Source organism: Oncorhynchus nerka, linkage group LG25, assembly GCF_034236695.1.
Source record: "Oncorhynchus nerka isolate Pitt River linkage group LG25, Oner_Uvic_2.0, whole genome shotgun sequence".
In the NCBI taxonomy this organism is placed as follows: Eukaryota; Metazoa; Chordata; class Actinopteri; order Salmoniformes; family Salmonidae; genus Oncorhynchus; species Oncorhynchus nerka.
Genome location: NC_088420.1, coordinates 14,344,442 through 14,368,126, shown reverse-complemented (window position 1 = coordinate 14,368,126; position 23,685 = coordinate 14,344,442). Strand labels below are relative to the sequence as shown.

The window sequence follows — 23,685 nt, the reverse complement described above, 5'->3', positions numbered from 1 at the left end:
TGATTGTACAGGAAAGGGCCCTGATGCAATGCTCCTCAGTGGCTCCAAAGCCTCACATTGTGTGGGCCATCCATGGCAGCCTTGACTGATATTGATGTTAGGCTGACCATTGCCCCGTGTCACTGAGAATAGTTAAGGTGGATTAACCGAGCGGGATATGTCTACTGTACTTTAGCAGTGTTTACGATACCACTGTTTACTGTGCTGTACTGCACTGTATTACTGTTTAATGTGCTGTACCACTGTTTACTGTACTGTACCATTGTTTACTCTACTGTACTACTGTTTACTGTACTATAATGTACTGTACTGTACCATTGTTTACTGTACTACTGTTAACTGTACTGTTCTACTGTTTACTGTACTATAATGTACTGTACTGTACCATCGTTTACTGTACTACTGTTAACTGTACTGTTCTACTGTTTACTGTACTATAATGTACTATACTGTACCATCGTTTACTGTACTACTGTTAACTGTACTGTTCTACTGTTTACTGTACTATAATGTACTGTACTGTACCATTGTTTAGTCTACTGTACTACTGTTTACTGTACTCTAATGTACTGTACTGTACCACTGTTTACTGTACTGTACTACTGTTTACTGTACTGTACCATTGTTTACTGTACTGTACCATTGTTTACTCTACTGTACTACTGTCTACTGTACTATAATGTACTGTACTGTACCATTGTTTACTGTACTGTACCATTGTTTACTGTACTACTGTTAACTGTACTGTTCTACTGTTTACTCTGCTATAATGTACTGTACTGTACCACTGTTTACTGTACTGTACCATTGTTTACTGTACTGTACTACTGTTTACTGTACTATAATGTACTGTACTGTACCATTGTTTACTGTACTGTACCATTGTTTACTGTACCACTGTTAACTGTACTGTTCTACTGTTTACTGTACTATAATGTACTGTACTGTACCACTGTTTACTGTACTGTACCATTGTTTACTGTACCACTGTTTACTGTACTGTACCATTGTTTACTGTACTGTACCACTGTTTACTGTACTGTTCTACTGAACTATAATGTACTGTACTGTACCACTGTTTACTGTACTGTACCATTGTTTACTGTACTGTACTATACTATTGTTTACTGTACTATAATGTACTGTAGACTGTTTACTGTACTGTACGATTATTTACTGTACTGTACTACAGTTTACTGTACTATAATGTACTGTACCATTGTTTACTGTACTGTACTACTGTTAACTTTACTACTGTTTACTGTACTGTACCACTGTTTACTGTACTGTTCTACTGTTTACTGTACTGTAATGTACTGTACTGTACCATCATTTACTGTACTGTACCATTGTTTACTGTACTGTACTATACTATTGTTTACTGTACTATAATGTACTGTAGACTGTTTACTGTACTGTACTACAGTTTACTGTACTATAATGTACTGTACCATTGTTTACTGTACTGTACTACTGTTTACTGTACTGTACTACTGTTTACTGTACTGTACTACTGTTTACTGTACCACTGTTTACTGTACTGTACTGTACTGTTCTACTGTTTACTGTACTACTGTTTACTGTACTACTGTTTACTGTACTGTTCTACTGTTTACTGTACTGTACTACTGTTTACTATACTATACCACTGTTTACTGTACTGTTCTACTGTTTACTGTACTACTGTTTACTATACTATACCACTGTTTACTGTACTGTTCTACTGTTTACTGTACTACTGTTTACTGTACTGTACTGTACTGTTCTACTGTTTACTGTACTACTGTTTACTGTACTGTACTACTGTTTACTGTACGGTACCACTGTTTACTGTACTGTTTACTGTACTACTGTTTACTGTACTGTACTACTGTTTACTGTACTGTACCACTGTTTACTGTACTGTTCTACTGTTTACTGTACTACTGTTTACTATACTGTACTGTACTGTGCTGTACTGTACTGTTCTACTGTTTACTATACTGTGCTACTGTTTACTGTACTGTTCTACTGTTTACTGTACTACTGTTTACTGTACTGTACTACTGTTTACTGTACTGTACCACTGTTTACTGTACTGTACTGTTCTACTGTTTACTGTACTACTGTTTACTGTACTGTACTACTGTTTACTGTACTGTACCACTGTTTACTGTACTGTACTGTACTGTTTACTGAACTACTGTTTACTGTACTGTACTACTGTTTACTGTACTGTACCACTGTTTACTGTACTGTACTGTACTGTTCTACTGTTTACTGTACTGTACTACTGTTTACTGTACTGTTCTACTGTTTACTGTACTACTGTTTACTGTACTGTTCTACTGTTTACTATACTATACCACTGTTTACTGTACTGTACTGTTCTACTGTTTACTGTACTACTGTTTACTGTACTGTTCTACTGTTTACTGTACTGTACTACTGTTTACTATACTATACCACTGTTTACTGTACTGTTCTACTGTTTACTGTACTACTGTTTACTATACTGTACTGTGCTGTACTGTACTGTTCTACTGTTTACTATACTGTGCTACTGTTTACTGTACTGTTCTACAATTTACTGTACTACTGTTTACTGTACTGTACTGTGTTGTATTGTATTTATTATGGATTCCCATTAGCTGCTGCCAAAGCAGCAGCTACTCTTCCTGAGGTCCAGCAAATTTAAGGCCGTTTATACAATTTTAAAACATTACAATACATTCACAGATTTCACAACACACTGTATGCCCTCAGGCCCCTACTCCACCACTACCACATATCTACAGTACTAAATACATGTGTATGTATAGTGAGTATGTGTGTGTGTGTGTGTGTGTGTGTGCGCATGTGTCTGTGCCAATGTTTGTGAGGCTTCACAGTCCCCACTGTTCCATAAGGTGTTTGTTATATGTTTTTTTTTAAATAAAATTTTACTGCTTGTTTCAGTTACTTGATGTGGAATAGAGTTCCATGTAGTCATGGCTCTATGTAGTACTGTGTACTCCCATAGTCTGCTCTGAACTTGGGGACTGTTAAGAAACCTCTTGTGGCATGTCTGTACCATGGTTTACTGTACTGTAATGTACTGCTGTTTACTGTACTGTAATGGACTGCTGTTTACTGTACTGTACCACAGTTTATTGTACTGTACCACAGTTTACTGTACTTCTGTTTACTGAACTATAATGTACTGTACTGTACCACTGTTTACTGTACCACTGTTTACTGTACTGTACCACTGTTTACTGTACTGTACCACTGTTTACTGTACTGTAATGTACTGTACCACTGTTTACTGTACTGTAATGTACTGTACCACTGTTTACTGTACTGTACCACTGTTTACTGTACTTCTGTTTAGTGAACTATAATGTACTGTACCACTGTTTACTGTACTGTACCACAGTTTACTGTACTTCTGTTTACTGAACTATAATGTACTGTACTGTACCACTGTTTACTGTACCACTGTTTACTGTACTGTACCACTGTTTACTGTACTGTAATGTACTGTACCACTGTTTACTGTACTGTACCACTGTTTACTGTACTTCTGTTTAGTGAACTATAATGTACTGTACTGTACCACTGTTTACTGTACTGTACTGTACCACTGTTTACTGTACTATAATGTACTGTACCACTGTTTACTGTACTGTACCACTGTTTACTGTACTTCTGTTTAGTGAACTATAATGTACTGTACTGTACCACTGTTTACTGTACTGTACTGTGCCACTGTTTACTGTACTATAAATGTACTGTACCACTGTTTACTGTACCACTGTTTACTGTACTATAATGTACTGTACCACTGTTTACTGTACTATAATGTACTGTACCACTGTTTACTGTAATGTACCACTGTTTACTGTACTACTGTTTACTGTACTATAATGTACTGTACCACTGTTTACTGTACTGTACTTTACTACTGTTTACTGTACTGTACTACTGTACTATACCGCCTTCATCTCATATTGATCTACTTTTCTTCCCCTGTCTCTCATCCTCTCCATCCTCTCTCCCTCTCACTCTGTCTCTTTCTCTCTGTGTTTTCCTGCTTGTGTGTGTGTGTGTGTTTGTGTGTGTGCATGTTCTCGTGTGTGTGTCTATCCATCTATCCTCTCCTAACAGTTTGAGGGCTGCAACAAGGCCTTTTCCCGCCTGGAGAACCTAAAGATCCATCTACGGAGCCACACGGGGGAGAAGCCCTACCTGTGCCAGCACCCCGGCTGCCAGAAAGCTTTCAGCAACTCCAGCGACCGGGCCAAGCACCAGCGCACTCACCTAGACACGGTCAGCACACATGGAGACAGTCTCCACTGGTTCTACTCTCCTCTACTCCCACGGCCTCTCTGCTGTAGATCATAGATCATGTCTATTAGAAAGGGTTAGAGTCATGGTTCTATCCAGTCATGAACACTTACAGGTGCCCTAAAAGAAGTGGAATGGGGTGATGTTGATGTTTGAACTCTTTAAAAAATATGTATTTTACCTTTATTTAACTAGGCAAGTCAGTTAAGAACAAATTCTTATTTACAATGACGGCCTACCAAAAGGCATAAGGCCTGCTGCGGGGACGTGGGCTGGGATTAAAAATATTAAATAAAGTAAAAATATGGGACAAAACACACATCATGACAAGAGACACCACAACACTACATAAAGAGAGACCTAAGACAACAACATAGCATGACAGCAACACATGAAAACACAGCATAATAGCAACACAACATCACAACAACATCGTAGCAACACGACATAGCAGCAGCACGACATGGTAGCAGCACAAAACATGGTACAAACATTATTGGGCATAAACAACAGCACAAAGGGCAAGAGGTGATCTGGTTTGTAATAGAAGTGCCGAGCACCACATGTCCAACCCTGGTTAGAGTGTATGTTGAGGCATCCGTAGAGTAGTATCAAACTTTTTGGTTTTGGATATTTGATGCTGCTACTCACATCATTGGAAGAATTGTACACATTAAAGCGTTAGTGCCTATTACCAAGCTTAAATGCCCGTTTCCATCTCTTGACGGTATCACAGTTCTACTTGCACATTCATCTTCTGCACATCTATGTCTCCAGTGTTTAGTTGCTGTATTGCAATTATTTCGCAACTATGGTCTACTTATTGCCTTACCTTCCTTATCCTACCTCATTTGCACACACTGTATATATACTTTTCCTACTGTATTATTGACTGTATGTTTGTTTATTCCACGTGTAACTGTGTTGTTGTTTGTGTCGCACTGCTTTGCTTTATCTTGGCCAGGTCGCAGTTGTAAATGAGAACTTGTTCTCAACTAGCCCATCTGGTTAAATAAAGGTGAAATAAAAATACAAATTATTGAAACCTCAGTCAGTGAGTTACACGCCATTCTCAATCACCCCACACTCCTTCCCTCCGGTGGCACGACATGCTACGTATCATTCAAATATCCCTTGCATTATGCCGCGTTCAGAACAACTGGGAGCTCGGGGAAAAAACGATTTGTTTTGAACGGTCATCCAACTCAGAATTCCAAATTGGGAAATCAGGCCTCTTTCTAGAGCTCCGACTTTCCGACCTTAAGATCACTGACGTTATAATTTGACCTCGTTTTTTCCCGAGTTCCCAGTTGTTCTGAACGCGGCATTAGTCTGACGCGAGTCACCGTAAATCAAATAACCAGCCGTTAGTTTAGAGGGGAGTGTTCTGCCTCAGACTTGTCTCTCTGCTACAGAGGGGAAAGCAATGGCTGTGTATAAAGGAAAGGAACGCCTGAGTCAGCCACTACTCACTTGCCCTGTCTGTCACTCCTCCAACGTTTTACTGTATCAGAATCCACAGGCCTCAGCCAGCCTTGAGCCACCCAGCCTCACTACCGTATGTATGTATACACACTGCCAATTACACAGCCATCCCAGAAGCTGATGGCCGCACATTAGCGCCCTGCCGAGAGTCTAATTTCGCCGCCTGCCACCCTGCCAAACGCACTTTAGTGAAAAAATAATGTTAAACTGTAATGATATTTATACTAGACAGAAGTTTTCTTGTTTTTTTCTCTCTCGCTCTTTTCTCCACTTGTGGGTCTGTGTTGGGGCAGCGTTGCGTAGGAATAACAAACAGGACGGAGATTAGTGGTGCTGAGAGCGGCTTGGAATAACGTGTTATTTACCGAAAAAAGCGAGGTACGAACTGAGAGCTAATAAAGAGGCGTATCGCCTTTCACTTTAAAGGCAGCCTTATATTCCACTGTACAGAGAGAGAAAAAACAAGGGGAAAATCTCTATCAAGGGGCTACATGCAGTATTTTCTTTGCTAATATTGTGTGAAGATGAGGACATGTAATGACACTGCTGTAGTGATGTTGCTTTGGTGATCACGTTTAGTGCCCCTCACATCTTTGGTGCAGTTTGCACTTTAACTTTACTAGACCTTTGTAAACCTTATAAAGAATGTCATCTTTGGAGCACTGAAATGCTGCTTTATATTTGGTTTCTTGTAGTAGGCTACTTCAAAAATGGAGAAAAACTGAACTCCTTCGAATGGTCTCTTCTGTCTTTCTTATTCCTTCTCTTGCCTTCAATTTCTTCAGTTACTCTGTGTATTCTCAGCTGAAAGGTAGGAGTCTATTTTTGCTTTCTTATTTCATCAGATTTCATTCCTGTTGTGTCTGCATTTTTGTTCTTGATTTTTTTTTCGTAATATTTTGCAAAATAATCAAATGCCTAATGCTTACATGTTCTTGTGGTTTTATATGAATCAATATAGCAATGTTAGGTTTCATTGCGCTGTTATTATAGAATAAATAGTATCTTTGAATCATATACATATCATGTACTTATCATATATTTGTCATGTTCTATAGAAACCGTACGCATGTCAGATTCCTGGCTGCACCAAACGCTACACAGACCCCAGCTCTCTACGCAAACACGTCAAGATCCACTCCGCCAAAGAGCAACATTTGCATAGAAAGGTAGGCCTTCCATTTACGGACCAACGTATTTACAGCTGTGGCATACCTGTTGCAAAAAAAGCCGGGAAGAGATTTTTGATGTGCCTATTCTATGGCACAGGGTTGAACTGATACAAACTGATACACAAAACAACGCTGAATTCAAAACTTTGAGTTTCTAAATTTAAATTACTATAGAAGATTATTGCAAAAAAAAAAAATAGAATGTTATGTATATATGGGGGATACAACCATCACAGCTCTGCAGATTTTGCTGTGAAGAGACAGAATCATTAGATCACTTGTTTTGATAGACGGGAGGGGTTGAAGGTAGCTGATTTTTTTTTTTGATAGATGGGAGGGGTTGAAGGTTGCTGAAGGGTAGAATAAAATAATAATAATAAAGAGATGATGAATGTACAATCACCATGTCCGTGTACCGTGTCTGTAAAAGGTATACTGTATGCTATGTATTAGCTGGAAGTATAAGCTTAAGTATTGTTGTTCATTAGTTTTCTCTAATTACCGGATGGGGGTAGTGTTTATATATATATATATACACAAAAATAAATATATATATATATATATATATATACAAAAATTATATATACAGTATATATATATATATATATATATATATATACAAACAATTACATTGATAGAACCCACCGTCTATCTGCAAAATTAAAGCTGATCTACTTCCTAAAAATAAAATACTAAATATAAAGAAATAAAAAGACACCCAGAGAGAGTGAGCGAAAATCTAAAAAGCTACCCATATATCATACCAGTGGAGACCCAAGTCACTTTAAATCGGAGGAAGGGCTCATTGTAATGGCGTGAAAGGAATGAATGAATTGGTATACCATTCCAGCCATTACTTTGGGCCATCCTCCTTTTACCAGCATCCACTGTCTTGCACTATACATATTATGACCAGGAACTGAGAGCATGTTAGGACTCTTATGGATCTTGTCAGGCCACATGCATCACAAATGTATAGTTGCCATGGCACCCTAGTAGCAGCCTAAGCAGAGAGCTCCAATATATATGTACATTTAGTTATTAAGTGTTTTTAATGGCTGTTTTAAATCAGCTATTTTGTTTTTGATAACAATGAGTTGTTATTACATACCTGTTGGTTTTAACCCACAGATGTATAGATTGACTGGCAGGTCAACTCTTTTTGGCATGGCTAGCTAGCTAGCTGGCTAATGCTTTTGTTTAAATGATGCATGTGGACACAGTACCAGCTTTTCATTTCACCTGGCTGCTGGTTCCTGATCTTCTGAGAACATCATTTGAGGAGTCACCTGAAGCTTGAGATGAATGGGAGATACATCAGAGGAATGCAGTGCTGAGGCAGAAGACCTGTAGTGAGGACGACTGACTTTGAACTGTGTGTGGTGAGCTACACGCCTCAGGCTGGTTCCCAGAGTAGCCCACAACAAGATCGTCACCAGACATTTTAATCAACCATCTCCCTGACCACCTTCCTCTGATCAAGCCACGAACTCTCCCTCTCCATCTTTGGAGGATGCATGCACTCAAAGACTTGGCCACTATTGGTTGAGCTAGCGAGCTATAGCTAGGCTTCTCATGATGATGTATTGCTATTTATTATTATTGTGCTGAACAAAACCATAAACACAACATGTGGTCCCGCGTTTCATGAGCTTAAATAAAAGATCCCAGAAATGTTCCTTACACACAAAAACGTATTTCTCAAAAAGGTTTACATCCCTGTTGGTGAGCATTTCTCCTTTGCCAACATAATCCAGGTGTAGCATATCAAGAAGCTGATTAAACAGCATGATCATTGCACAGGTGCACCTTGTGCTCGGGATTATCAAAGGCCACTCTAAAATGTGCAGTTTTGTCACTCAACACAATGCCACAGATGCAATTGGCATGCTGACTGCAGGAATATCCACTAGAGCTATTGCCAGATAATATAAAGTTAATTTCTCTACCAGAAGCCGCCTCCACTGTCACGACTTCCGCCGAAGTCGGTCCCTCTCCTTGTTTGGTCGGCGTTTGGCATTTGTTTTGTCTTGGTTTTCCGCACACCTGGTTCACATTCCCTCATCTGACTAAATGTATATTACCCTCTGTTCCCCCCATGTCTGTGTGTGGAATTGTTTGTTTGTTACGTATGGTTCGCATCAGGCTGGTTTGCGCCGGGTATGTGTTTGACCCTTATGTTTTGTTTATTGTACCGTTTGTGTACTTTGGGCATTATCACTGTTTTCCTTGGGCATGAATAAAGTGCGCCTGTTATCACCCATCTCTGCTCTCCTGCACCTAACTCACCTTCAACCAGTTGCGCACATCGTGACAGAATTCCACAACCCTTATGGAGTGAGCAGGAGCAGGTACCCTTGTTGTAGGGGTCGAGGAGCGCTTCCGGGAGCACACGGCGATGCTCCACCATCTCGGCACCGTCATGGACCACGTCGTTCAGACAATGGACCGCTGGGAGAGACAGGGAGTCCCTCCAGCGCCCTCCCCAGCACAACAGGGGTCTCCACTACTCGCCTCTCCTGTATCTGGTCCCAATGGGATTCGTCTCGCCCTTCCCGGGGAGTTTGATGGGATGGCGGCACGCTGCCAGGGGTTCCTGCTACAGCTGGAACTGTATCTGGCGACCGTCTACCCGGCTCCTTCGGGACGTGAGAGGGTGTCCGTCCTCATCTCGTGCCTCTCGGGGAGAGCCCTGGAGTGGGCCAACGCTGTGTGGGTATAAGGAGATGCGGCACTGGACCACTTTGAGGAGTTCACCCGCCCTAGGGTAGAGCGGCGGGTGAACGTCTTTTCTACCTGAGGCAGGGGACGAGAAGCGCCCAGGAGTTCGCCTTGGACTTTCGGACCCTGGCCACCGGATGGGATGGAACGACAGGGCCCTGATCGACCACATTCGCTGCAGCCTACGCTAGGATGTCTGTCGGGAGTTGGCCTGCAGGGACACCACCCTCACGTTTGATCAGCTGGTGGACCTGTCCATCCGGCTGGATAACCTGCTGGCCACCCGCGGACGTTCAGATGCAGCTCTGTCAGTTCCATCTCCCAGCACCACCGCTCCGGTGCCTATGGAGCTGGGAGGTGCTGCGCTCAGGGAGACCAGAGGAGTGGCCTTCACGTGCACCATCTGTGGCCTCAGAGAGCACACTGCCGGTCGGTGTCGGGTTGGTTCCTCTGGGGGTTGAGGCAGCAGGTCTTGCGCACTCTGGCATCACCCCAGGAGAGCCTGCACCATTCTCATCCAGGGCCCTCTGTTGCCCACCTGTTTTTGCAAGTTAACTTTCCTGAGTTTTCCCCGCATTCCCAGCATAAGGCGCTCGTCGATTCAGGCTGGGAATTTCCTAGACAGATCATTTGCCCATAGTTTAGGGATCCCCATTGTTCCAGTGGCTAAACCCTTCCCAGTTAACGCCTTAGACAGTCAACAAATAGGGCCAGGTTTAATTAGGGAGCCAACCGCTCTCCTGGGCATGGTGACGCAGGGGGGTCACAAGGAGAGAATCATTCTCTTCCTCATTGACTCTCCTGCGTTTCCCGTGGTGCTAGGCCTACCCTGGTTAGCCTGTCATGACCCCACTGTTTCATGGCAACGGAGGGCTCTCACGGGGTGGTCGCGAGAGTACTCAGGGAGGTGTTTAGGGGTTTCCGCTGGTGCTACTACGGTGGACAGTCCGGACCAGGTCTCCACCGTGCGCATTCCCCCCGAATATTACGATTTGGCTCTCGCCTTCTCTAAGAAGAAGGCGACTCAATTACCACCCCATCGTCGGGGGGATTGTGCGATAAACCACCAGGTAGACGCCACACTTCCCAGAAGTCACGTGTATCCCCTGTCACAGGCGGAGACGGCGGCTATGGAGACATATGTCTCCGAATCCCTGCGTCAGGGGTACATTCGGTCCTCCACTTTACCTGCCTCCTCGAGTTTCTTCTTTTGTGAAGAAGAATGAGGGAGTTCTGCGCCCGTGTATTGACTATCGAGCCCTTAACCAGATCACTGTGAAGTACAGATACCCGCTACCTCACATAGCCACAGCGATTGAGTCAATGCACAGGGCGCGCTTCTTCACTAAACTAGATCTCAGGAGCGCATACAACTTGTTGCGTATCCGGGAGGGAGACGAGTGGAAGACAGCTATCAGTACCACCTCAGGGCATTATGAGTATCTCGTCATGCCGTGCAGGTTGATGGATGCGCCATCAGTCTTCCAAGCCTTTGTAGATGAGATTTTCAGGGACCTGCATGGGCAGGGTGTAGTGGTGTATATCGATGACATTCTGATATACTCCGCTACACGCGCCGAGCATGTGTCCTTGGTGTGCAAGGTGCTTGGCCGACTGTTGGAGCACGGCCTGTATGTCAAGGCTGAGAAATGCCTGTTCTGACAGCAGTCCATCTCCTTTCTAGGATACCACATTTCCACCTCAGGTGTGGAGATGGAGAGTGACCGCATTTCAGCCGTGCGTAATTGGCCGACTCCCACCACGGTAAAGGAGGTTTATCCAGGGTTTTGGTCAGGTAGTGGCTCCCATCACCTCCCTGCTAAAGGGGGGCCCGGTGCGTTTGCAGTGGTCAGCTGAGGCGGACAGGGCTTTTGGTCACTTACGGGCTCTGTTTACCTCGGCTCCCGTGCTGGCGCATCTGGCTCCTTCTTTGGGGTTCAGGGTGGAGGTGGACGCGTCCGAGGCTGGGATAGGAGCCGTGCTCTCTCAGCGCTCGGGAACGCCACCGAAGATCCTTCCCTGTGCCTTCTTCTCGAAGAAGCTCAGCCCGGCAGAGCGAAACTATGATGTGGGGGACCGGGAGCTGTTAGCTGGGAGCTGTTAGGCGTGGAGACATTGGCTTGAGGGGGCCCAACACCCATTTCTCATCTGGACTGACCCCCGCAACCAGGAGTACATCCGGGCAACTAGGAGACTGAATCCTCATCAGGCAAGGTGGGCCATGTTTTTTACCCGTTTTGTTTTCACCCTTTCTTTCAGACCAGGTTCCCAGAATGTTAAGGCTGACGCACTGTCCCGGCTGTATGACACAGAGGAGCGGCCCATGGATCCTACCCCCATACTCCCGGCCTCCTACCTGATGGCACCGGTAGTATGGGAGCTGGATGCGGACATTGAGCGGGCGTTACGTGCAGAGTCCGCTCCCCTCCAGTGTCCCGCTGGGCGTCTGTTCGTTCCGTCTCTGGCGCCTTAGCATCAGAGTCAGACCGAGGCTCCTGCGGTGGACGACTGGTTCAGGCGTGCGGAGGAGACCTGGGACCATGTTCACCTCCAGCGGGCCGTGCTGTGCCAGGGGGCCAACGCAGGCCATCACCGCAGTGAGGCTCCGGTGTTCGCACCGGGGGACCGGGTCTGGCTCTTGACCCGAAACCTGCCCCTCCACCTGCCCTGCCGGAAGCTGGGGCCGTTGTTTGTGGGGCAATTTAAAGTCCTGAGGAGACTGAACGAGGTTAGTTACCGGTTACAGCTCACACCCGATTACCGTATTAACCCCTTGTTCCATGTGTCTCTCCTCAGGCCGGTGGTGGCTGGCCCGTTCCAGGAGTCTGAGGTGCGGGAGGTTCCTTCGCCCCCCTTTGGACATCGAGGGGGCCCCGGTGTAATCCGTTTGCTCCATACTGGATTCAAGGCGTCGGGCGAGGGGCCTTCAGTACCTCGTGTACTGGGAGGTTACGGTCCGGAGGAGAGATGCTGGGTCCCGGTGGCGGACGTCTTGGACCCATCTATGCTGTGGGAGTTTCACCATCTTCGTCCTGGTCGCCCTAAGTGTCGTCCCTGAGGCCGGTGTCGGCGCACTGCTGGAGCCGTGCGTCAAGGGGGGTAGTGTCACGACTACCGCCGAAGTCGGTCTCTCTCCTTGTTCGTTCGGCGGTAAACGTCACCGGTCTTTAGCCATCGCCGCTCCACCTTTCATTTTCCATTTGTTTTGTCTTGGTTATCCGCACACCTGGTTCACATTCCCTCATCTGACTAAATGTATATTACCCTCTGTTCCCCCCATGTCTGTGTGTGGAATTGTTTGTTTGTTACGTATGGTTCGCATCAGGCTGGTTTGCGCCGGGTATGTGTTTGACCCTTATGTTTTGTTTATTGTACCGTTTGTGTACTTATTATCGCTGTTGTCCTTGGGCATGAATAAAGTGTGCCTGTTGTCACTCATCTCTGCTCTCCTGCACCTGACTTACCTTCAACCAGTTGCGCACATTGTGACACCAACGTTGTTTTAGAGAATTTGGCACTCAACCACAGACCACGTGTAACCACACCAGCCCAAGACCTCCACATCCAACTTCTTCACCGGCGGGATGATCTGAGACCAGCCACCCGGACAGCCGATGAAACTGTTGGTTTGAAGAATTTCTACACAAACTGTCAGAACCCGTCTAAGGGAAGCTCATCTGCATTCTCCTCGTCCTCACCAGGGTCTTTACCTGACTGCAGTTCGGTGTCGTAACAGACTTCAGTGGGCAATTGCTCATCTTCAATGTCCACTGGCACGCTGGAGAAGTGTGCTCTTCACAGATGAATCACGGTGTCAACTGTACCGGGCAGATAGCAGACAGAGTGCTCCTTGATACCTTGATTCATCCGTGAAGAGCACACTTCTCCAGCGTGCCAGTGGACATCGATGGCAATTTGAATGCACAGAGGTACCGTGACAAGATCCTGAGGCCCATTGTCGTACCATTCATTCGCCGCCATCACCTTATGTTTCAGCATGATAATGCACTGCCTCATGTCGCAAGGATCTGTACACAATTCCTGGACGCTTCCATGGCCTGTATACTCACCAGGCATGTCACCACTCATTGAGCATGTTTGGGATGCTCTGGATTGACATGTACGACAGCGTGGTCCAGTTCCTGCCAATATTAAGCAACTTCGCACAGCCATTGAAGAGGAGTGGGACAATATTCCACAGGCCATAATCAACAGCCTGATCAACTCTATGTGAAGGAGATGTGTCACGCTGCGTGAACCAAATGGTGCTCACACCAGATACTGACTGGTTTTCTGATCCACGGCCCTACCTTTTTTTTAAGGTATTTGTGACCAACAGATGCATATCTGTATTCCCAGTCATGTAAAATCCATAGATTAGGGCCTAATTCATTTATTTTAATTAATGGATTTCCTTAAATGATCTGTAACTAAAATCTTTGAAATTGTTGCATGTTGAGTTTATATTTTTGTGTATAAATGTCCCCAGTCGGTGTAATCCCAGCCATGTATTTAGAAAGTAGGGACATTGAGGTTTCTGCATTGTGATGCATTTACATGACACTGAAATATTCTATGGCAGCCATGTTAGCTCCCCATTAACATTACATGGGGATATATTTAAATAATGCTATGTAACTGAAAATTCTACAACTTTCTAAATACAAGGCTCGCGGTGTAATCATCTTGTGCTTATTCTTCATCACAGCTCCATACAGTTGGATTCATTTAGTTTAGCCTTTGAAAACCTTTGAAATTCCTGGACAATAGATCAGGTTTGACCACATCGTGTTCATGGTCCACATCACATTCTTCTGCTGATAAATATGGGGAGAATGGAGAGAGAGAGAGAATAGTCTCATTGTTGTTTAAAGGGCCTGAATGTCGTCGGCCGGGCCTGAATGATGTGTTCCTTTGCTTAGCTGTAAAACGGAAACACATGTGAGGTTTATACCATTGTTAATATGCTGTAGCTAGAGCAGAATAGTGTCCAGATGCTGTGGACAAATGTCAAACAAACCTTCTCACTCCATCTCGGAGCAGAAAAAAATGAATTATGTCATGTTTTGAAAGGCAGAGGCCCAATTAGACTTGATGAATTGTTGCAAGGCGCTTGTAAGGAAGTGTATCCAATCACGACGTGTTCAAATGATAATTTAACTAATGATTGTCGAATTGATCAGTGATATGTAAAGACAGCAATCCATCTGCACTCGGATATCTAACAAATGTCTAATAAATACCTCGCGCCAAGTCAAATATCAAATCCAGACTGGCTATTCAATCCATCCTGAATTCCATGGCAGCCCTGGCATACTAATCAGTTAGGATATCTTTGTGTGAGGTATCGCACACTTCCAACCACATATCCATCCTGTTGGCTTGCTTCGTGGGTGTGTCCAACCTGTAAACGAGATAACGGATGGACAGAGGGATGAATAGAATGATAGATGGTTGGATTGGTTGTCCTGATCCTCTCTTTCTCCTGGTCCTAATAAGAGGGCTGCCTGTGGTTGTGAAGCTGGCCTCTAAGCCTGCTATTTCCTTTAAGTCTCTGTGGTTGAGATGTCACTAGTAATTAACTGATGCACTGCTTTATTAAAGACTGTTGTGCTTGTTGGCCAGTTTACACAAATGGCTATTTTTTATACCATATTCCTTATGTTACTGATGTCAGCTCCTTCTGGCAGATCTACAGCGTCAATGTCCCGGTAAAGGGTTGACGTTACAGTACATTACAGTCACTGTTCCTAGGCCGTCATTGAAAATAAGAATTTGTTCTTAACTGACTTGACTAGTTAAATAAAGGTAAAATAAAAATAAAAATTTAGCATATGCCCTAACACAATCTGAGAGACTGACATTTAGTGTAGTTTAGTGTAGCTTATGTGTAGAAATCAATACCGTAATTAGGGATCAAACCCACAAACCTAAATTAGTTAGCACTGTGGGCTAATCAACTAATCATTCTGGTTAGAGGGATAAACGTCTCACCTATCCCTTCACTCCAGTCACTGTCCAGACACAGCATATTGGCCTTGTCCTTCAGCATAAAATCAGGTATTCCGTATACAAACCTTGATGTTAACATCCTGACGTTACCTCAGCTCTAATGAAACATCTAACATTACCTCGGATCTAATGCAACATTTGGCATTACCTCAGATCTAATGCAACATCTAACATTACCTCAGATCTAATGGTACATCTGACATCACCTCAAATGTAAAGGTACATCTGCAGAGGAAAGGGAACGACGTGGTTTTTAGGATTCCTGCAATGCTCTGGCTTGGGTTGTACTACAGTCCACTATAACATTTTACGACAGTGTAACTCACTGTGCTGATGTATAGAACAGAGTAAAACTGATCTATTTGACAGACTACCTATCATTTTGATGTATATTACCTTGAGACTACTGCTAGCTACATAAACCCAGGGGTGGGATTAGAATTTAGACTTAGATTGGTAACTGACTAAAATCAGTGGGAATGCAGGAATTCAGCTCAGAATTCCAGAATTTTGACATGTCAAAATAATGATTGCACTTTGGGACCTCTGTTCCCATGCATTCTGCCCCAATTCCACCCCACATGATAGACTGCAGTTTAATGTGTGTTCGTGTGCCCAGATACCATTGGCAGAGAGACAGGTTTTCACTTTTCATGTCTTGGCTTTACATTGGTATGCAAGATGTCCAAACAAACATTGAAATTCATGCATGACTCAAAGGAAAAGCAAATCATCTCTCTTCAACTCCAACATCCAATGATGGCACTGCTCCCGCTCAATTGCATTTTCATTTTGTTCACTTTGTCTTCGTGACCACTTGTATTGTACAGTAACCCTGTCTCTCTGTTTGATTGACAGCTGAGGCCGTTCCCCCACCTGGAGCAGGACGTCCTGAGTGAGTGTCTGTCGGTGCAGCACTTGCAGGGCTCCGCCCCCTCCCAGCACCAGCACCTTAACTGCCCTACCCCTGCTCAGCAGCACCTGTTCAACGGGAAAGACGGCCGCTCCCTCGGACTGGGACAAGACATCTTCACAGGTGCACACCGGAGGTCACTCTACCCCCTAACCACTAACCCCTGGCCTCTAACCTTTAACCCCAAATCCTACTACTTCAGGTAGAATTTGCCTGTAGTGGAAGATTTAGGATCAGCTTACCCTTTCCAATTCTTAACCGTAATCATTAAGGAGGGAAATGAAACTGACCCTAGATCAGTGTGTAGGTGCAACTTCATCCTACTCTGACCTTTAACCCCATATATGACACACTGATCTACAGTTGAAGTCGGAAGTTTCCATACACCTTAGCCAAATACATGTGAACTCAGTTTTTCACAATTCCTGACATTTAAACCTAGTAAGAATTCCCTGTCTTATTTCAGTTAGGATCACCACTTTATTTTAAGAATGTGAAATGTCAGAATAATAGTAGAGAGAATGATTTATTTCAGCTTTTATTTCTTTCATCACATTCCCAGTGGGTTCAGAAGTTTACATACACTCAATTAGTATTTGGTAGGATTTCCTTTAAATTGTTTAACTTGGGTCAAACGTTTCGGGTAGCCTTCCACAAGCTTCCCATAAGTTGGGTGAATTTTGGCCCATTCCTCCTGACAGAGCTTGTGTAACTGAGTCAGGTTTGTAGGCTTCCTTGCTCGCACACGCTTTTTCAGTTCTGCCAACAAATCTTCTATAGGATTGAGGTCAGGGCTTTGTGATTGCCACTCCAATACCTTGACTTTATTGTCCTTAAGCCATTTTGCCACAACTTTGGAAATATGCTTGGGGTCATTGTCCATTTGGAAGACCCAAGCTTTAAATTCCTGACTGATGTCTTGAGATGTTGCTACAATATATCCACGTAATTTTCCATGATGCTATCTATTTTGTGAAGTGCACTTGTCCCTCCTGCAGCAAAGCACCCCCACAACATGATGCTGCCACCCCCATGCTTCACGGTTGGGATGGTGTTCTTTGGCTTGCAAGCCTCCCCCTTTTTCCTCCAAACATAACGATGGTCATTTTGGCCAAACAGTTCTATTTTTGTTTCATCAGACCAGTGGACATTTCTCCAAAAAGTATGATCTTTGTCCCCATGTGCAGTTGCAAACCGTATGGCGGTTTTGGAGCAGTGGCTTCTTCCTTGCTGAGCGGCCTTTCAGGACTCGTTTTACTGTGGATATAGATACTTTTGTACCTGTTTTCTCCAGCATCTTCACAAGGTCCTTTGCTGTTGTTCTGGGATTGATTTTCACTTTTCGCACCAAAGTACATTCATCTCTATGAGACAGAACGCGTCTCCTTCCTGAGCGGTATGACGGCTGCGTGGTCCCATGGTGTTTATACTTGTGTAGTATTGTTTGTACAAATGAACGTGGTACCTTCAGGCTTTTGGAAATTGCTCCCAATGAGCTGATTTATTTTGATTTTACCATAATGTCAAGCAAAGAGGCACTGAGTTTGAAGGTTGGCCTTGAAATACATCCACAGGTACACCTCCAGGTACACCTCCAATTATGTCAATTAGCCTATCAGAAGCTTTTAAAGCCATGACATAATTTTCTGGAATTTTCTAAGCTGTTTAACGGTAAAGTCAATTTAGTGTAATTAAACTTCTGACCCACTGGAATTGTGATACAGTGAATTATAAGTGAAATAATATGTAAACAATTGTTGAAAACATTACTTGTGTCATGCACAAAGTCAATGTCCTAACCGACTTGCCAAAACTATAGTTTGTTAACAAGAAATTTTCGGAGTGGTTGAAAAACTAGTTTTAGTGTATGTAAACTTCCGACTTCAACTGTATCTTTCATACTACAGTAAACTTTGACATTTGAAATGATGGCAGACACTGTCCCAGCACTGATTTCCTGTTATGAAGACAATACTTGCCTGAGTGTGTTAAACTCAATCTCATGCTGAATTTGATACTGATACTAAGTAATTAGACCTGATTCGGTTTAGAAACAAGTCCTCTGTGTTTTACAGGAAAATGTTAGCTCCACTTTCCCTCAGAGTATTTTCTATTTGAAAAGGACTGGGTTTAAATCAAAATGAGATGTACAATATTAATAAAGAACATCTGCAAAAAACGAACAATTGTGATTTGCAAATAAAACTGACCTTCGATTCACGTTCAAAAAGTCCTTTTTTATTCAATTTGGAAATCTCTGAGATCATATAGACTATAGTAGTAAGCCAGTGACTTGTGAAAGAGACCAGGAAGAAATATAGTGGTACTATGGAGGAAAGGAGAGATGCCCTGCACTGTTCACAATTTATGGACACATCTGCCATTGTTTGCTCAGATAGTCCAATCCAGACGCCCCATCGTTCCCTCTTATTGTCACAATGCACACTTACTGGGGGGATTATAAAAGCTCAAGTTGTCTTTGATTATTGAATCGATTCTTTCAATCTTGGCTTCTTTCCTTCCCTCTGCCTTGAGTGGATGTGTTGCAAATGGTTTCTAGGCAACAGCTGATGTGTTGGTGTGGCTGTATTAGTTGAGGCGTTCGAGTATGCTGTGTTTGTTGGGGTTGAAGAAGAAGAAGTGATGAGTCTTCTCCTTTGCATGTGTTGGACTTTGTTCTCTGAAGGAGGATAGTCAGCAGGATTGGCAATGTAGGGAGACTCTACAATGTTAACACTTTTAGAGCTGACAGTGAGTAACACTTCTAGAGCTGACAGTGAGTAACACTTCTAGAGCTGGCAGTGAGTAACACTTCTAGAGCTGACAGTGAGTAACACTTCTAGAGCTGACAGTGAGTAACACTTCTAGAGCTGGCAGTGAGTAACACTTCTAGAGCTGACAGTGCGTGAGTGTCTCATCGTTGCCGGTGATCAGGCCTTCCACCGATGTGTCGTCAGAAAATTTGATGATGGTGTTGGAGTCATGCGTGGCCATGTAGTCATGGGTGAACAGGGAGTGCAGGAGAGGACTAAGCACACATCCCTGTGTGGCCCCGTGTTGAGTGTCAGCATGACGGAGGGGGTGTTGCCTACCCTCACCACCTGGGGTCGGTCCGTCAGGATGTCCAGGTTCAGTTGCATAGTGATGTGTTCAGTCCCAGGGTCCTAAGCTTGTTGATGAACTTGGATGGGACAATGGTGTTGAACGCTGAGCTGTAGTCAATGAACAGCATTCTCACATAGCTATTCCTCTTATCTAGGTGGTTGAGGGCACTGTGGAGTACAATTGAGATTGCGTCGTCTATGGATCTGTTGGGGCAGTATGCAAATTGGAGTGGGTCTAGGGTGTCTGGAATTGTGGAGTTAACGTGTGCCATAACCAGCCTCTCAAAGCACTTCATGATTACAGATGTGAGTGCTACAGGGCGGTAGTCATTGTGGCAGGAAGCCATGGAATTCTTGGGAACAGGAATGATGGTGGTTATCTTGAGACATGTGGGGATTACAGACGGGGACAAGGAGAGGTTGAAATTACCGTGAATATGCCTGCCAGTTGATTTGCGTATGCTCTGAGAACGCGCCCTGGAATATTGTTCGGCCCTGCGGCCTTGCGAGTGTTGATCTGATTAAAGACCTTACTCACGTTGTCCTCGGAGATCGAGATCACCCAGTCCTCTGGTTCGGCGGGTGCCCTCACGCACAGTACTGTGTTGTTATTGTCAAAGTGTGCATAAAATGCATGAGTTTGTCTGGAAGAGAGGCATCATTCGGTGTATCACAGCTGTGACTTCCTTTGTAATCCGTAATAGACTGTAGCCCCTTCCACATGCGGCTGGCGGTGGAGCCTGTGTAATATGATTCCACCTTATTCCTATATTGTCCTTTTTCTCATTTGATGACTCTACAGAGGTCATAGTGGGACTTTTTGTACTTGTTCCTGTTTTCAGATACAGCCTCAGGGTTGTCTGTGATAGCCCTGTGTGCTGTAGCCCTATCCTTTAGTTTAGAGCCAACCTTTGTGTTAATCCAGGGCCTTTGATTGGGGAGGCAGCGAACCTTCACTGTGAGGACAATGTCGCTGATGCATTTCCTTATGAAGCTAGTGACGGCTGTGGTTAGCTCGTCGATTTTATCGGCAGTGTCTCCAGAACATATTCCAATAAACACTAGCAAAGCAGTCCTGTAGCATAATCTCTGATTCTGATGTCCATTTCTCAACAGAGCGAGTCACAGTTACTTCCTGTTTGAGCTTCTGCTTGTAGACAGGAAGCATGAGCATGGAGTCATGATTCGATTTGCCAAACGGCGGACGAGGGATGGCCTTGTATGCTTGTTTGTGAGTAAAGTAACAGTGGTCTAGGACTTTATCGCCCCTAGTGGCGAAGGAGACGTGTTGATGAATGTTGGGCATCACGTGTCTTAATGACATTGAATTAAAATCTCCGTTAACAAGAAAGGCAGCCTTCGGGTGCACGTTTTTCTGCTTGTTTATAGCCCCATACAGTTTGTTAAATGCCAGCTTGTTATATTTCTTGTCCTGAGGTAGAATGTAGACAACAGTCATGATAACAGCTGAAAACTTCCTTGCGAGGTATGAAGGGTCGACATTTTACCATCAGGTATTCCAAGACCGGTGAACAATGGGTGGAGACTTCCACTGCGCTCGAGTCAGCACACTATTTGTTGTTGATGAAGAGACAACCCTCTCCCCCTCTCCATTTCCTTAATCATTTATTTACAACACATTCAACATATCACACTAACCAAACAACAACAAACAAAAAAACACATTTAAATGCATGACACCATTGTTCTCTCTCCTATTTTGACTCATTCACATTTTAATACTTTCCTTTTATTTGCACAATTTCATCTTAACAAACAATTGAAATACAAATGTTGCATGTATGGAAGGTCCTGCAACAGAATTTGAAGAACAATAAATAAATAGGTAATTAATATGATTATTTCTCATTATGTACATTATTCGTATAAATGTACACTACCGGTCAAACGTTTTAGAACACCTACTCATTCATTGTAGAATAATAGTGAAGACAACAAAACTATGAAATAACACGTATGGTATCATGCAGTAACTTTTCAAGTTTCTTCAAGTGCAGTTGTAAACACCATCAAGCTCTATGATGAAACTGGCTCTCATGAGGACCGCCACAGTAAAAAGAAGACTCAGAGCTACCTCTGCTGCAGAGGATAAGTTCATTAGAGTTAACTGCACCTAAGATTGCAGCCCAAATAAATGCTTCACAGAGTTCAAGTAACAGACACATCTCAACATCAACTGCATGAATCAGGCCTTCATGGTTGAATTGCTGCAAAGAAACCACTACTAAAGGACAACAATAAGAAGAAGAGACTTGCTTGGGCCAAGAAACACCAGCAATTAGAGCAACATTAGCAACATTAGACCAGTCGAAATGTGTCCTTTGGTCTGGAGTCTAAATTTAAGATTTTTGGTTCCAACCGCCGCGTCTTTGTGTCTTTGCTGTGTACGTGAACGGATGATCTCCACATGTGTATTTCCCACCATAAAGGTTGTGTAGGGGAGCTTTGCTGGTGACACTGTCTGTGATTTATTTGAATTCAAAGGCACACTTAACCAGCATGGCTACAACAGGATTCTGCAGCGATATGCCATCTCATCTGGTTTGCGCTCAGTGGGACTATCATTTGTTTTTCAACAGGACAATGACACAACACACCTCCAGGCTGTGTAAGGGATATTTTACCAAGGAGAGTGATGGATTGCTGCATCAGGTGACCTGGCCTCCACAATCACTAGACCTCAACCCAATTGAGATGGTTTGGGATGAGTCGGACCGCAGAGTGGAGGAAAAGCAGCCAACAAGTGCTCAGCATATGTGGGAACTCCTTCAAGACTGTTGGAAAAGCATTCCAGGTGACTACTTCATGAAGCTGGTTGAGAGAATGCCAAGAGTGTGCAAAGCTGTCATCAAGGCAAAGGGTAGCTACTTTGAAAAATATAAAATATATTTAGATTTGTTTAACACTTTTTTGTTACTACATGATTCCATATGTGTTATTTCACAGTTTTGATGTCTTCACTATTATTCTACAATGTAGAAAATAGTAACAATAAAGAAAAACTCTTGAATGAGTAGGTGTGTCCAAACCTTTGACTGGTAGTGTACAGGCGTGGCCAAAAGTTTGGAGAATGACACAAATACAATTTTCACAAAGTTTTCTGCTTCAGTGTCTTAAGATATTTTTTGTCAGATGTTACTATGGAATACTGAAGTATAATTACAAGCATTTCATAAGTGTCAAAGGTTTTTATTGACAATTACATGAAGTTGATGCAAAGAGTCAATATTTGCAGTGTTGACCCTTCTTTTTCAAGACTTCTGCAATCCGCCCTGGCATGCTGTCAATTAACTTCTGGGCCACATCCTGACTGATGGCAGCCCATTCTTGCATAATCAATGCTTGGAGTGTGTCAGAATTTTGGGGGTTTCGTTTGTCCACCCTCCTCTTGAGGATTGACCACAAGTTCTCAATTGGATTAAGGTCTGGGGAGTTTCCTGGCCATGGACCTAAAATATCTATGTTTTGTTCCCCGAGTCACTTAGTTATCACTTTGCCTTACGGCAAGGTGCTCCATCATGCTGGAAAAGGCATTGTTCATCACCAAACTGTTCCTGGATGGTTGGGAGAACTTGCATTCGGAGGAAGTGTTGGCACCATTCTTTATTCATGGCTGTATTCTTAGGCAAAATTGTGAGTGAGCCCACTCCAGGCAATCCTCCGAAAGTCTTCGCCTCACAGTGTGTGCAGATAAACTCACACCTGCCTGCTGCCATTCCTGAGCAAGCTCTGTACTGGTGGTGCCCCGATCCTGCAGCTGAATGAACTTTAGGAGACGGTCCTGGCGCCTGCTCGACTTTCTTGGGCACCCTGAAGCCTTCTTCACAACAATTGAACCGCTCTCCTTGAAGTTCTTGATGATCCGATAAATGGTTGATTTAGGTGCAATCTTACTGGCAGCAATATCCTTGCCTGTGAAGCCCTTTTTGTGTAAAGCAATGATGACGAC

General features: G+C 43.7%; 1 protein-coding gene across 1 annotated transcript in view; it reads left to right on the top strand.

Annotated features, from left to right (window-relative positions):
- LOC115109760 (zinc finger protein GLIS1-like) overlaps window positions 1–23,685 on the top strand; it is a 187,967-nt gene that overhangs the window by 131,848 nt on the left and 32,434 nt on the right. Inside the window, 3 exon segments of the mRNA XM_065009593.1 lie at window positions 4,129–4,290; window positions 6,852–6,962; window positions 16,557–16,734. Of these exon segments, the coding sequence (XP_064865665.1) occupies window positions 4,129–4,290; window positions 6,852–6,962; window positions 16,557–16,734 (451 nt within the window).